Source organism: Aythya ferina (assembly GCF_964211825.1).
Source record: "Aythya ferina genome assembly, chromosome: 8".
In the NCBI taxonomy this organism is placed as follows: domain Eukaryota; kingdom Metazoa; phylum Chordata; class Aves; order Anseriformes; family Anatidae; genus Aythya; species Aythya ferina.
This window is the reverse complement of record NC_140304.1, coordinates 12,628,723-12,643,527: the sequence shown is the minus strand read 5'-3', so window position 1 is coordinate 12,643,527 and position 14,805 is coordinate 12,628,723. Positions and strand designations below refer to the sequence as shown.

Here is a 14,805-nt window from a genome sequence, read left to right as displayed (position 1 = left end):
TGCAAAATGTTCTGCATATGTCACAAAGGTATGCGGTATTAAGTGGTGGAACACTGACCCAGTTCACCAACGTGAATTAGCTGTAGGCTAGCTTGTTACCATTGTGTAAATTCTTTGAGGCCATGGAAACTATGCCATGTTTTTCCACCTTGCTTTATTTGCGAGTGATGTATGCCAAAGTATAGCTATAAGATGAAGAAGCATAGCTGTAACTGGTACGCAGTCCATTGGGTTTTGGATTGTCTGCTTGCTAGCTAAATCCATTTTTGTGTTCTGTTACAGTTATTTCTGCTTCATTGATAATTTTGCTAAATATCAACCTGATAACTTTGCCCTGTGTTGAATGAGAGACAGAAAATTTGCTGTCTCTGAGAGGGGTAAAAGAACTGCTCATCTAGATTTCTATTAGAAATACTTTCTTCTCATAAAGTTCTCTGAGAAGATAGTAAAATAAAATACCTAATATGAGCTAGAGGTTATATTTGAGGTGTGGGAAAGGTTTGTGGTATAATATTGAACCGGTAAGCAGCATTTTGCCAGAATAGTTCTTAGATTTTTTTTGCCTGGCTACAGAGAAATAGGTTTCTGTTTTAATAATTCAGAATGGCATCTCACACCTCTACATGAAACAGTCCTTTTGGATTCATGGGTATATTTAGTAGGAGCTCTTATTCCCTTAATTTTTACTGAATACAGTTACATACACTGTATTGAGCACCTGTGAGTCACAACCATGTCAGTTCACTTAAGTAGTAACGGGGTAGTCTGAGCACATGTACTGAAGTCCACTCTCAAAGCAAGCAGTTTGCTTTTGCTGCTGTTGGTATTTTTGTTTTATTGTCTAGCAAATTAAGATTAAAGCTGTTTTAAGGCAGCTGGATAGGTACCATTGCTTATAAGATTCTCTAGTCATGCCAGTCTTTCCTTGTAACTAGTCCTGACGGCAATGATCTCCTTTAAATCTGAGCTTTACAAGCAGTTACTTAGTTGTCCTTTTCTTCTCACATAGTCTCCTCCCAAAAGCATATCTGTATCAAAGCAAGATTCCAGCAAAGGCAGCCATAGAACTGGAGGACAGCTGCGTTCACCTGTGAAGTCTCATCAGACATCCCACAATTGGTCTGATGAATCTTTATCTATGACACAGTCAGGTAAGTGTAATATCTGCATGGGTTTAGTTGCTTTTTCAAAGCTAATCATTTTAATGAGTAAATTTAAAATGCAGACCTATATGTGGAGAGGCAGACAGAAATTTCTGGAAAATGGTAGGTTTTAGAGTTCTGTCACTTGTTTCAGCATAATTGTTTCAGCATAAGGTGTATATCTTTGCACAGGTTCCTGCAAACAGGCATGAAAAGAGAGTTAATAGTTAAGGTATTTCTAGAATTTAAAAATGCCAATGTTAGATGTGCTTTTAATAAATTACTATTCTCCACTGCTTTTATTGTAAGAAAGCAGAATATGGCTCAGCACCATATAAACATGATCATCTTCCTCCTGAACACAACCTGGCTCCAGAAGCCATCCAGCTCTGTTACCTGGCAGTACAAATGAGCCCACTGAACCTTCACGGGCATGTGCATAGCAATTGGACGCTTCATGCCATATGCAGAATGTCTGTCCACAGCCAGGACGATCAGCCTGTAAGACAGTGGATCATCAGAAAAAAAGTTGTTCTCGGTGTATAAGGCTCGTCTTTAAAAAAAATACTGAGTTTCTTACCTCCTCATGTCTCCTTTGGTACTGTGGGTACAATATGTACTCCTGGGACCTGGGAGAAGAAATCTAGAAATGTGTAAGCATTATCACTAACTGGAGTAATTAATATCATACTAATCTGCTCAAGAAAATGAATATTTGTTGTTTGTTTCCCATTTTTTGAGAAGGATTTGGATTGTGTGCAGTAAAATCGGGCATAAGTTTGCGCTTTTGAGCTACAGAATACAAGATCTGTGTATATCCCTCTCACAAGTCTTTCAGCCAAGTATCTAAGCAGGCTACCAGTAAATGCTGAGGGAAGGAATAACAGAAATGCACTGGTACAGAGCAGTCCTTTCCCTAATGTGTTCTCACAGCCTGTTAGTCACATGGATTCCAGGACTTCCTGCGCAAACTATCATCTGTGAGTCACCATCGTCCACTCCATTGAGCTGTGAAGACTGTCTTGAGCCTTTCTTTGCTTTTAGCCTCTTAAATGTCTTGTATTCCACAGTGTGGTTGTTACAGCATCACAAGATACTTCTTATTAGCAAATGAGATAAAGGCCACAGAGGAATACACTTTTCTTTCTGGGTTTAATTCCTTAAGTGCTTAGGAAGTCTTTGGTGGAAAAAGAATGAGGTGGTTCTATTGTATGTACTGGCTGTTCTTTGTGATTTAGAGAGAACTTCACTGGCACACTATGAAGACTGGAGACATCTATGCTTGATGTAGCAAGCTTAGTCATCTTTTATGCTGTTTCTTGCTTAATATGTATGTAAAGGCAACAGTAACAGTAATTTTGAGGCAGATATTCTGTTGGATATAGAAAAGAATACCTGACACCTAGATACTGGCACTGAGTAGTTTGTGTTTGTGTTCCGTCTGGAGGGCAGGTTGCAACCCAGTGAAGCCATCAAGTTATGTTCATGTTCTGATTGAGGAACCACTCGAGGAACCCATAGTGAAAAGTATAGCAGGCAACAATAGTCATGAAAATAAACTCTTTTAAAATGGAGTATTTGCTATCTTCAGCATTCCTGGAAGTGTTTGAGGCCAGGTTGGGTGGGGCTTTGAGCAACCTGGTCTAGTGGAAGGTGTCCCTGCCCATGGCAAGGGGGCTCGACGATGATCTTAAAGGTCCCTTCCAACCCAAACCATTCCATGATTCAATTTCAAATGTTGGCAGTTGTATAAGAAAGGGGAAGTCCGTCAAGATGATGCTGGTTTCACAATAAATCATTCCATTGTAAAGAGGCGAATCTTCCAAGCTGCTGAGTAGTAGTGAAGTCATCGCTATGTCAGTGCTGATGCACGCGTAGACAGGATTGTCGAAGATGAAAGCATGTGCAGATCTTTCCCTTATGAGTTGATCAATAAAAGCTATAATTGCATAATGGTCACTTACCATTCAGGAGGAATTAAGTACAGTGGCATCGTAAAGTACTCGTGATTAGCAAGTGAGATCCATTCTTTCCATGCTTTTTTAAACTTCTGTAAATGGTTAACAACCGTTGTTAGAAAATAAATATGGTAGTTTGATCGTATTTGCTGGCTGTTGATGATGAAATCATTCTTCATGGCTGTTTGTTGTCTTGAGAAGTGAAATGGATTAGCAAAATGTCCTCCTGTTCCCACTGGCTGACTAGATATTACTGGAAACTCACTTTCTAAAGCCTTCGGTAGAGCAGTTGCAGTTTATGGGCATCCAAGCCTTTTGGTCCATAAAACAGCATTGATAATATCAAGCATTAGAAAAGCAGACCATTCTAGATCCTTCTGTTAGAAATTGCTGCTGTAGAAGATAAAGGGGGCATCAGCTACAGGGAGCAGCTTCCATAAGACTGTATCAGATAAATATTTTGGAAATGTTCTCATATTTAATTGTGGCAGCACCATCTGAGGCTAGGATCTTGTTTTGCACTGTATTTCTATGTTTGAAAAGCAACAAACAGGTGGACATAATCGGGTGGGTGGGGAAGAAAAGTGGTGAGGCACTGAGCCAGTCTTTCTCTAAGTCTGAGAGCTCTGCGAGACCAGGAACTTGTTAGAATAGGAATAATGAAAGTGGCAGAGTTGCTGGTAGAATGTGGTTATCCTGCAGGGAATGGATCTGAGCAGCTGGGGACAGTGTTACAATAGAACAGAAGCAGAAAATCATCAAAAGGATTGAAGGCCAAACTGCAGGGGATGGAGAGGAAATGATTAAGAAGAAAAAAAAAAAATAACCCCAGTCAGTAATGGCATCTTAGGAAGGTCTTTGAAACAGAACTTGGAGCAAGGATGTGCCACATAGCTTCCTTCGTGTAAGCAATCGTAGAGTAGTCTGCCATGTGTCTAAGCTCAACACTACCCTCCTTCACCTTGAATAAAACGTCAATCCAAAACCTGACAACAGTAAAAATCTCTTAATCGTTCAAACTGGCTTTCCTTGCAGCTGTCAGCCAGTCATCTTCTCATTTCATAGATCTATTTAGCCAACGTGGCAAAAAATCTGAAGTGGGCTGGAAACCTAACCTGCTTTTGGAGCCTGCTATTCCAAGAGAAATTCTCATCAGTAAAGTGTACCTTGTAGTTTGAAATTGTGTATGGTGACTGTAAACAAATGCTTCAGTTACGTTTTTGGTATGCATTGTTGAGCTGTCATATTTTTAAATGTCAGCAAAGGTTAATTTCTGACACAGCTGATGTGATAAGCCCTTAATGAGGGAGCAATGTGAATGTGGGCAATTGACGTGAACAAGTTTGGTAACAAGTTACTGCATGTATCAGAGCCTTTCTCTCTTGTAAATCAAGTAAGATGCAGTGCTTTTTCTTTCATATGCTATACAGTAGTGTTGTGAATCCAAGATCCCACTTAATACGTTGAAATTAACTTAATTTCTGAATATTTCACTTGGACCATATTTTGTGTATACTAAATGACTATTGACTGCTTTATAGAGAATTATTTTACAAGTTGTTTAAAGGCTAAAACAAAATCTTTTTCAGAAACCACATCTGATCAAAGTGATATTGAAGGACGGATCAGGGCCCTGAAGGATGAACTACGGAAAAGGAAGTCTGTGGTTTACCAGCTGAAAAAGGAACAGAAAAAGAGGCAAAAGGAGAGACTGAAAGCCCAGGAGGCCAGTTTGATCAAACAACTGGAGGTTAGGAACCATAGGAAGATGGGCAAAGTAAAAGCTATGGATAAATCATTTTATTGTGGATGTTGTTGGCAAAATATTGTATCAACAGCTGTGAAAGGCATTGTTTAATTGTGATGGAAGTGGGACTGTTTTTGGCTAGTTAACTGCTTTCAGTAACGAACGAGAGCCTTGGAGGCAAAACCACACTCTTTAAAATGTGTACCTTTAACAGGTTACAGTGTTCGGTGGGGTTTATATATGTTCATACGCATTAGTATCCCAGCTTGGGTTAAACAGTGGTGCTTACGTAATTTGTTTTTGAAAGTAAAGTATTGATTCCCAGGATTCACACATATGGAGCTTTAGGAAGTAAAACAGTACAGAGAAACTCAGAGTGTCCTTAAATGGTTGAGGCTATGCTTGATTTATTTTGATAGGTTTTGTATACCAAATTGTAGTAGTTATAATTTAGTAGATTAACAGTCATAACTTCTTTATGCTCAGTCATATGATGAGTTTATCAAGAAGACTGAAGCTGAGCTGAGCCAAGATCTGGAGTTATCACCCACAGCCAAACCTCAGATTAAAACTCCATCTTCAGCTGCTACTGAAAAACCGAAGATCAAGGCACCACCACTCCATAGGTAAATGGGATTTCTTCTTGCTTAGATTATTCTGAAACTGCAATGATTGCTGTTTGAGCAGACACCTTTGGTGCAAGCGAAGCTGCTAACTGCTGTTCCTTAAAGCACTGGACAGTGGCAGTATGCTGCTGACACATTTGCTGGTTACATTTGGCCCAAAATAGATAAGATGCACTGTCCCTGTAATCATATGCATCTTATTTCTGTCCTGCCCAGCCTTTCAGGTGCTGTTGTCAAGTTCGTTCTGAATAATAATTTTTGATTGAGCAAGAATGTGCAAAGCAGTTGTTTGGATCACTGACCTGTAAGAGTTTTTATGCCTGTTGCACTGTGAGGCAAACTGTTCATCTTTTCAACTTACATCTGTTTTGGATCTCATGTTTTAAAAAGTAGACAATTCAGCTGACTTTTTGCACTTCTCACAGTATTAAGTGTTTCATTTTCTCCAGCAGATGGTGCAATTTTAGTGCATTCTTTTTTTAAAAAAAAAAAAAAAAAGTATTTTTCTCTATTTTGGCTGCAAAAAGGTCAAGGTTTGTGATTAACCTTTTAAAAAATTATTTTCCAGGGTTTGCCAAACCACCAACTCTGTCCCCACTCCTGTTTTCTAAGTTAACAGTATGTTGACAAACCAAACCGTTTGTGACCATTAATACGTTGATAGAATTATAGATGCTCATAGTTTCATTTTTATCTATTTAAAATCAAAATGGAGCACTTTCTCATGTAACAATGGTTCACACAACTCAATATTTCAACTTTTAGGCCGGAGACAGCTAAAAATTGGAAATCACTGACTGAATCAGAGCGATCCAGAGCATCTTTGGAATCCATTGCAGAGTATGCAGGTATGTAAATAGAAGAATCAGTACTACCGATGAAAGTCTTGAAGCCTGACTATTTAAACTTCTTTAATCTTATTCTTCTTTATTCAAGAAGAGGTTTTAAGAGAGCATGGAGACTTGATAAAACCACAGCGGTGAAGCTATATTTTTTACTTTGATATTTACGTTTACATTTGTTTTGGTCTTGGAAATACGTGGGGAGTGGAGGTCCCTAAGTTATGGCTCCTTTCCCTTACTCCCTCAGCTCTCAGTTCTGAAACCTCATAGTATTTGAGTTCTTTATTTTAAAGAATTTGTACTAGAACAAATGTTGATGAGAGGTGCTATATCTGTAAAATATAACTAAAAATACAAATATAACTATATATTTTGTATAGCACTACATATTAAATAAAGTTTTTTTGTTCATGCTTTATTAATTCTACTTAGTAGGCATTTGCTTTTGCTGTTTCATGAATGTTCACTATTTAGTTTTATTCTTGGTGAGGTTTTTATAAAATCATAATTACGTGACAACCTTTTTCCTTTTATTTTATTTCCTGTTTCTTTATCACTGGAGGGAAAGTAAGGAAACCAAAATGAGTAAGGCTTTAGAAGTAGATATTTAGGAACGGCTGTTTCCTTTTTTTTTTTTTAATACTTATCAATGTTTTGCTGTTGATAATTGTTGAGGTCCCTTCCAGCCCAAGCTGTTCTGTGATTCTGTCTGCAGTTCTAAGCTTGGTTGTTTTCATAGAATGATAGAATGGTCTGAGTTGGAAAGGACCTTAAAGATCATCTAGTTGCAACACCCCTGCCATGGGCAGGCACACTTTTCACTAGATGAGGTTGCTAAGTCCTTATGTTGGGCTAAGTATTGTAGTGTTATAAAGTTAATGGTACAAGAAACAGAATTAGAAAATGTTATAGTGCTGGAACTGGACACATGTTTGTAGGACAGTTAAAAATCTGTGTTTCCAAGGCACCAGTTTGCATCTTTTAGCGTAGAAACCTTGATGTTAATTTTGTTGGCTATGGTTGCCAACATCAATGAGACAGTGCAGGCTATGCCATCTGTTGTGATTCACTTCTTATGATTCACTTTTTATTTTCCTTCAAGATGCTGTGTCATCAAGAACCGAGAGATCTGTGTCTGTGCACAGCAAGAAGGTGACAGATGTTCATGCAGAAGAACCTTCCAGAAAATCTTCCTCAGTTTTAATGTCACCAAGGAGTTCCAGAGCAGGATCTGGTGATTCCCTAGATCACGTGTCCTCATCAGCTCTTCTCAAAGACATAAAAGATATTAGTAGGATATCCCACGGGTCAACAAGCATTGCAATAAGTGTACCCAATGAGGAGGCTGTCTTCAGTCAAAAATCTGAGATACCAGAAGACTTGGAATATATAAAATCAGAAGAATATGAGATTGAAGATTCTTATATTAAACCTTTGGAAAGTTCTGATGTGTTGTTGACTTTAGATAAAGAACAGGAGAGTTTATTGGATGTTACTCCAGCAAAAGTCCTCCATTCTGCAAATGAACACTCTCTAAAGGAACCTTTTGGTTTGTCTGTGGAAAGCCTTCATGGTAAGGAGGAAGTCTTAGAACAGAGACTGGCAGATAAAGATGCTGTAACTGTCCCAAACGTAGAGGAGTCTCATTGCAAATTGAGCAAATCAGCAGAGGAAAAAGATGATCAGCTTTCAGAACACCTGTTTAGTCAAAAAGAGCCATCATACGTTGAAGACTTTGAAGGATCGTCCTCCAGGAAACAGGCAGCAGTTGAAGAAACACTTGCTGTGGAACATTACAAAGATGACTTTGAAGCATCCCTTCTCTCCCCTAAAGGGGACACTCACTCACTGAGAGAGCAGTCACAGCACACACAAACCAACAGAAGCAGATCCACGAGCCTTGGCAGTGATAGCGAAATCAGCGAATACCTCAGTGACAAATCTGTTTCTCTCTCCAGCAGCAAGCATTCGGAGAGATTGTTGGAACTTAAGTCTCCAACGGAACTTATGAAAAATACCGAACGCATTGATGTGGAGAAAGAACAGGCTCCCACACAGCCACCACCATGGGCCTCTGCTTCAGTCACAGAAGAAACAGATAATTTGTCAAACTTCAGCATTGGTGATAGGGTACTTGTAAGTAAAGTCCAACCTGGAACACTGCGATTCAAAGGTCTGACTAAATTTGCCAAAGGGTTTTGGGCTGGTGTGGAGTTGGATAAACCTGAAGGGAACAACAATGGAACTTACGATGGTATTAAATATTTTGATTGCAAAGAAAGGCACGGTATTTTTGCTCCTCCTCAAAAAATCTCTCACATTGCAGAAAGTATTGATAGCCATTTAGACACAAATAAGGATGAAGATTCATTCTTTGATGACAGACTGGAGAAGCAACACAAAGCTGAGCAGAAAGGCAAAGGAAGTTCCAAATCTGGCAAAGAAGATGAAAGCCAGAGCAGAAGTGCAACAGAGAACTCTTCCCGGGATAAAGCACCTGCAGGCACAGCTGTTTCAGAAGCCTCAGCTGGAGAAAAAATTGATGAGGACTCATCTTCCAAAGCAAACAGCATGAAGGAGATTTCTGGAGCTACTGAATCACTTGTCCCAGAACAGTCTGTGGTGGCTTATCTGAAGCATGCTATAAAAGAGGAGAACAACCTTGCTCTTCCCATTTCTGGTGTGATGGACAAGATTTCCACTGCTCAGTTGGATGACATCTCAGATTTCCTTTCTGAAAAACTGGAGAGGCAGAAAACACTGGGGGAAGAGTGTTCTGAAAAGTTAGATGATCTCTCTCCTGAAGTTGTGGAGAAGCCTGCAACTCCACTTCTGGATTTGCTGACAAAAGAAAAGAACCAATTAGAAGCCCAGCTTAGACTACCATTTAGAGAAGAAGAAAAGTCGAAAGACCAACTGGAAAAGGTCAGTTTGCTGACAGACAGTCTGCTTAAAGATTTTGTGAAAGACACGGTCAATCAGTTACAGCAAATAAAGAAGGTCAGGAATGAGAAAATCCAACTCAGCAACCAGGAACTCTGTGATGTGAGGGAGGAATCCAATACCCCATCGCAGCAAGTAGAAAAGCAGATTCCTGATGGACTTAATAATTTTTTTCTAAGCTCGGACTTGGAAGATGAAAGAGAAGAACTTTCCTCTCCAGACATGTGTCCCAGACCAGTAAGTAACAAATATTTTGCTCTAATTTTAAGAGTTGATGATGGTTGCTTTGACTGATGGTTATTGAATCTGAAGGATGCGGTGTAGCACCAGTTGTTTTCTCACAAGTTCTGTTCGGTGGTGTGAAGATTGTGTCTGTATGTATGGGTGTAATGTGTGTTCTCATGTTTCCCCATTCCCAACTCACTTTAGTAGCCCTGCAGGCTTAAAGACAAGTTTTGGCACATCAAAGTGAAAAATACTTAATTTAGATTGCATTCTGCTTACGTGTTTGATTTCACTTAATCGTTACCCTCAATTTTATTCTAAAAACGTCAAAGTACATTAAACTGTAAACTTACCTCTGTCTATCCTTGATATGAAACAATCATCCTGTAAAATAATTAGTTGCTATAGGGATCGTTAAGTTGTCAGACTGCTCTGTCCACAGAAGTAATATATCATGAGCAGTGGAAGTTCAAGCTTCCTCAGAACAACCATTAATGACACAGATTTAGAACTTGGCCTTTCTGCTGAAGATGTCAGTAAACCTGTCTGCTATGCCATTGATCTCAATATATTATCATCACAGAAAGCTTCAGCTCATTTCACCATTGCTCAGTCACTACGGCCATTGCCTGCTAAAAGCTTTTAGGCTGTTGAAGCAGATCCGAGACTTGCTGGTAAGCAAAGTGAAAAGTTACATGTCACATTATCACTCTTTAAACTACTCAGCCTTTCCTAAACAGTTAAACATCAGGACACGCAGTGGGCAGGTACAGGTGGTCTTCTGTAGGAAGCCTCTGAAAGCTCTGTAGGAACCCTCTGAAAGTGTTCATCAGGAGTGGTAGAAGATCCAGGTATCTGAGTTGAAACATTTCTAATTTTACTATGCACTGTTTATCATCTTCAAAACAATTGAGAGTAGTTGTGCATATGTAGCCAGTTAGTAGAGCACTTAAAAATACAAGTTGAATGCCTGATAGGCAACGGTGTGACACTGTTTTATATTTGCCCCGTGACTCTTAATTCACAGGAGAGTCCAGTGTTTGGTGCGAGCGGTCAGGAGGAGCTTGCCAAGAGGCTGGCTGAGCTGGAGCTCAATCGGGAGTTCCTGAGCGTGCTGGGAGATGATCAAGACTGGTTTGATGAGGACTATGGCCTTAGCTCCCGTAAGGTCCAGCAGAAGCAAGCTGAGGAACCAGCAGTGCTGCCCAAGGTAGAAGCACAGAAAGTTCCAACAAAGCCGTGTGAGGAGCCTTTGGCAGTCCCTCATACTGCAGTGGAGGTGGAAGGGATGGTGCATGCAGCAGCTGAGGAACTCTGGAAACTGAAAGAGCTGGGTCATGATCTTCAAAATTTCAGCCTTCACACTGATCTTAGTGGTACCATTAAAGAGCAGGACACGGACACGATAAACAAACAGGTCTATAAAAAGGTAAGGTCTTCAGGCATTTTGTTCTTGTCCTTTGAATTGTTACCATGAAGATCAGAAGCCTTAATTCTAACTTCTTCCTTTGTTAAGGTGGTATTTGATTTAACAAAAGAGATCTTTGGAGAAATCTTTGCTGAGGATCCTAATCTAAATCAGCCTATTTGGATGAAACCGTGTAGGATCACATCTGCTTACTTTCGCCGAGTAAAAGATCCAAATGATCTGGATGAAATCAAGGTAGGAAGAAATCCTTGTGATAACAGGGAAGAGGAGATGAAAAATGTTGTAGTGACAGTTGCCTGAGGGTTAAAAGGTAGTAACAGATCTATCCAATATGAGAAGTGTTGAGAAGAGAAATGAGATGACAAACCTGAAAGGGAATTTGTCAGGATGCTCCATTCTACTCAACAGATTTGCCTCCCAGTCATCTTGGCTGATACTAGTTACTTTTAAACCACAATCCTCTATGCAGAACTGACAGGAAGACCTTGGTCTTACAAAATTGGTATGCTGACAGACTGCTGCTTCAGCAGACCTCGTTGGAACTCTCTATTAGGTATAGTGGCATGGATCCAACTGTAGGGTTGGGCCAAATGGGATGAGCTGGATTTTTTCATCAGACACACCTGTGCCAACCTCACTGAGAACAGTGGGAGTTGCCTGTATGGATCCAGACTTGGACTGGTTGAGGTTATTGCTGTATTTGGCCAAAGGAGAAATCCTGTTGCTGGTGGTAGTGCTTGAGAAAGGACAAAACCCCCAAAAGGTAGAGCCTGACTGGAGCAAAGTTAAGTTTGTAGGGCTGGTTGTTAGGGGAGAAAAAAAAAAAAAAAAAAAAATGCTTCTGAAAGTGCTCAACAAAGAACTTGTAATACAGCTTTGACAGGACATAAATGACAGCTCCTAGGTGTACTGTTTCTTCTTGAATTGTTATTTTGGACTGTATTTTGATAAACCTGCAGAAGATAGAGCATGTTAACTCTCTAGAAAAGTCAGAAATAGTATCTGAATCAACCTGTTTAGTTGAGAAGACTTTGAAAAGCCTGTGGAAGAGCAGAACAGGGTCACAGGACAAGGACACCAAACTCAAGCCCTTCTTTTCTTTAATAACTTCCTACAAAATGAACTGTCATAATCTTCTGTTTACTGTACTGCTTAACTGAAAATTCTTGTTCTCAAGATTGTTCCAGGAATGGGTGTTCTTTTTTTTTCCCACTTCTGGATTTAATAATTGTTCTGCCTGTGTAAGGCTACCTCAGAGACTTGCAGTGCAACTTACTTGTATTCACCATATATCCCTTGGCTAAACAGAAGCCTCCTATGCATTTATAGTCTTACTCTTTAGGGAAAGAACGTTGTGTATGCGTGTCATTTCTGAGTTCAAATATGATAAATCTCACCTTTTCTGTTCTGTAGAGCTTCATTGCAGCTGAAGTACTGAAGTTGTTCAGCCTGAGGAAAGAACCTAATCACAAAACAGACTGGCAGAAGATGATGAAATTTGGGCGGAAGAAACGAGATAGAGTGGACCATATATTGGTGAGTAAATGAATACAGACATTTCAGATTCTGTCCCTCAGATGGAAGTATAACATGGTCATACATTTCAGCATTTGAACATGCTATTTACAGAATGCAAAGTGTGCATAAGATCCCAATGGAAGGTGTTTATTTTTTTTTAATTTTTCTTGCCAAAACAAAGCAAAACACAAAACAAGTCCAGTACCAATGAATCATAGAATAATAGAATGGCTTGGGTTGGAAGGGACCTTAAATATCATCTAGTTCCAACGCCCTGCCATAGGCAGGGACGCCACCCTCTAGATCAGGTTGCTCAGGGCCTCATCTGACCTAGTCTTGAAGACCTTTGGGGATGGGGCATCCACAACCACATGAAGTAAGGTGAATGGCTTGAATTCTCAGTTCATACTGGATTTTCCTGGAGGTTAGATTTGCACACTCCCCACGATTTAAAGCATGAATTTGCAGGAGAAACTGGAATACTTGACTGAAAGGAGAGTGAACTTTTTCTTTGGGAAGAAAATACATTTTTCCTTTTACTTTAATTTGAAATGTTTCTACTTTGAAGTAATACTGATTAATTGGAGCCAGTGATACTGGAAACATAATAGACTTGATTGCTAACCAGAGTCAACCAAAAGTCTTTGGGGTAGAAGAGCAAAGACTTCAACAAGACAGTGTGAAAAATGATGCGTCCCTAGTACAAGGCAAACAGTTTGCCAGGTGGAACCCACAGCTAAGCTTTTCCTCAAAGCAAAGCAGTGACTGTGACTTCTGCTTCTGTAGTGCTTGCTGTGAACTTAGTGAATGCAGCTGCCACTGGGTAGAGACAGTTCACTGTTAGAACAGTGCAAGGTAGAGCATATCTGGCTGTGTACTAGTTTTTGAAAGGTTGACTTGTGTTGCAGGATGATTAACATCTTTATTGGCTATAATGATGGTGAAGGTTCCACTTGGAAATATGAGTTGTCATTAACACCGTGCTTTACTTAATTATACCTGAAATTGATTCCACACACGCGCACACAGAGCTAACTTCAGGTCATGGGTCGTGTGGTCTTCTAATTGCCCATCAGTGGAAGGTTTCCAACACAGGCTTTTTCCCAGGGGGTTAATTTGAATTGTATGTAAATAAAAGGCTTGTGTATAGGACCTGCATGTCCTAGTACTCTTGGTTCTGGGTTACAGAGGCTGTTTGTAGTGTGTGCAAAAAGTCTTATGTTTAAATCTCTGAGAGGATTAATAGTACAACTGTTATGCTTGTGTACCAGTTTTAGATGTTGACTTCAGATTTCTTAGAGCCACACCTGAAAGAAGGATTCCTGACTGGGAAAAACTGCTCCAGTTGAAGGCATCAAAGTGCTTTAGGTAGAATAAGTTGGAAGTTCAGACAATCTGGCCAGCAATTTACATGCAGACCCAGATGTGAGAGATTAATAGAGCTCTGGCAAGTTTGGCTTAATAAATAACATGCTTAATTTTATTTTGTTCTCACTAGAGTGTGATAATAAAATTTTATCTGAAGGCTGGGAATAACTGAAGGTTGCAGCATGCCATGCTTTGGGAATAAGGCAGTCTCAGTGGCATTGCTACCAAATTCATACTGCAACATGAGCTGCTGTCAGAGAAGCTTCTAACTAAAAAGCCTAAGGAGATGATGCTCAATTCCTTTTACCTCATTCTATTATAATCCCTATAAAATACAAACTACTTGGATAGCTTTCTCTGTCCCCTGGTCAGCCTTCATGTTCTGCTTAAGTTTATGAGCTCTGTGGTAACACAAATCCGAGTTCACAGTAGGATATACAGGTCTGTGAAAGATCTGCTGCCTGTCTGCTGGTAACTCACGGTGTAGCCCCAAACAGAGGATTCAGATTTGGAGTTTCACAAATTTTGTCTGAAATAGATTCAAGTAGTACAACGCAATGAGTTGCTGAAAAAGAAATCAAGACTTTTTGGTAGGTTTAGATGCTGTTAGAAGCTTCTTTAGAAATAAACCACAACCAAAAATGCTCTGTTTCTTCAAGTTACATGAAGATTTATTTAGCAGATATCTATGTTACAATGTGCAGGATGTGTCATTTCACTGCACAGAGAAGCTGATTGATTCTCTGCATTCTTTGTCTGCTTATAAAGATAAGCAGTTAAAATAAAACATGGTCTTTTAGAAGAGAGGTGAACCTTCTTTGATTTCTGTTACTTGCATTTAAGCTCTGAGCACAAGTCCTTCCCAGTTTCTTAATTTCTCATTCAAGTAAAAGTCATTTTCAAGTGAAAACACATTTTCTCAGCTTTTATTGAGACAACTACATATTTTTAGTGGCTTTGAGAGGGGTTAAACACATCTGACTATCCAATACTGTCTGACCCAGGAG

At 39.6% G+C, this 14,805-nt stretch overlaps 1 protein-coding gene across 14 annotated transcripts in view; it reads left to right on the top strand.

The window, feature by feature from the left end:
* The window catches only part of CEP350 (centrosomal protein 350), a 71,643-nt gene that overhangs the window by 49,168 nt on the left and 7,670 nt on the right, over positions 1-14,805 (top strand). For all 14 annotated transcript variants that reach the window (XM_084527528.1, XM_084527534.1, XM_084527540.1 and 11 more), the window contains 8 exons: positions 1,010-1,151; positions 4,690-4,850; positions 5,334-5,473; positions 6,239-6,321; positions 7,418-9,495; positions 10,511-10,912; positions 11,000-11,146; positions 12,326-12,448. In XM_084527528.1, coding sequence (XP_084383654.1) covers positions 1,010-1,151; positions 4,690-4,850; positions 5,334-5,473; positions 6,239-6,321; positions 7,418-9,495; positions 10,511-10,912; positions 11,000-11,146; positions 12,326-12,448 — 3,276 coding nt within the window. The remainder of the gene's footprint in view (positions 1-1,009; positions 1,152-4,689; positions 4,851-5,333; positions 5,474-6,238; positions 6,322-7,417; positions 9,496-10,510; positions 10,913-10,999; positions 11,147-12,325; positions 12,449-14,805) is intronic.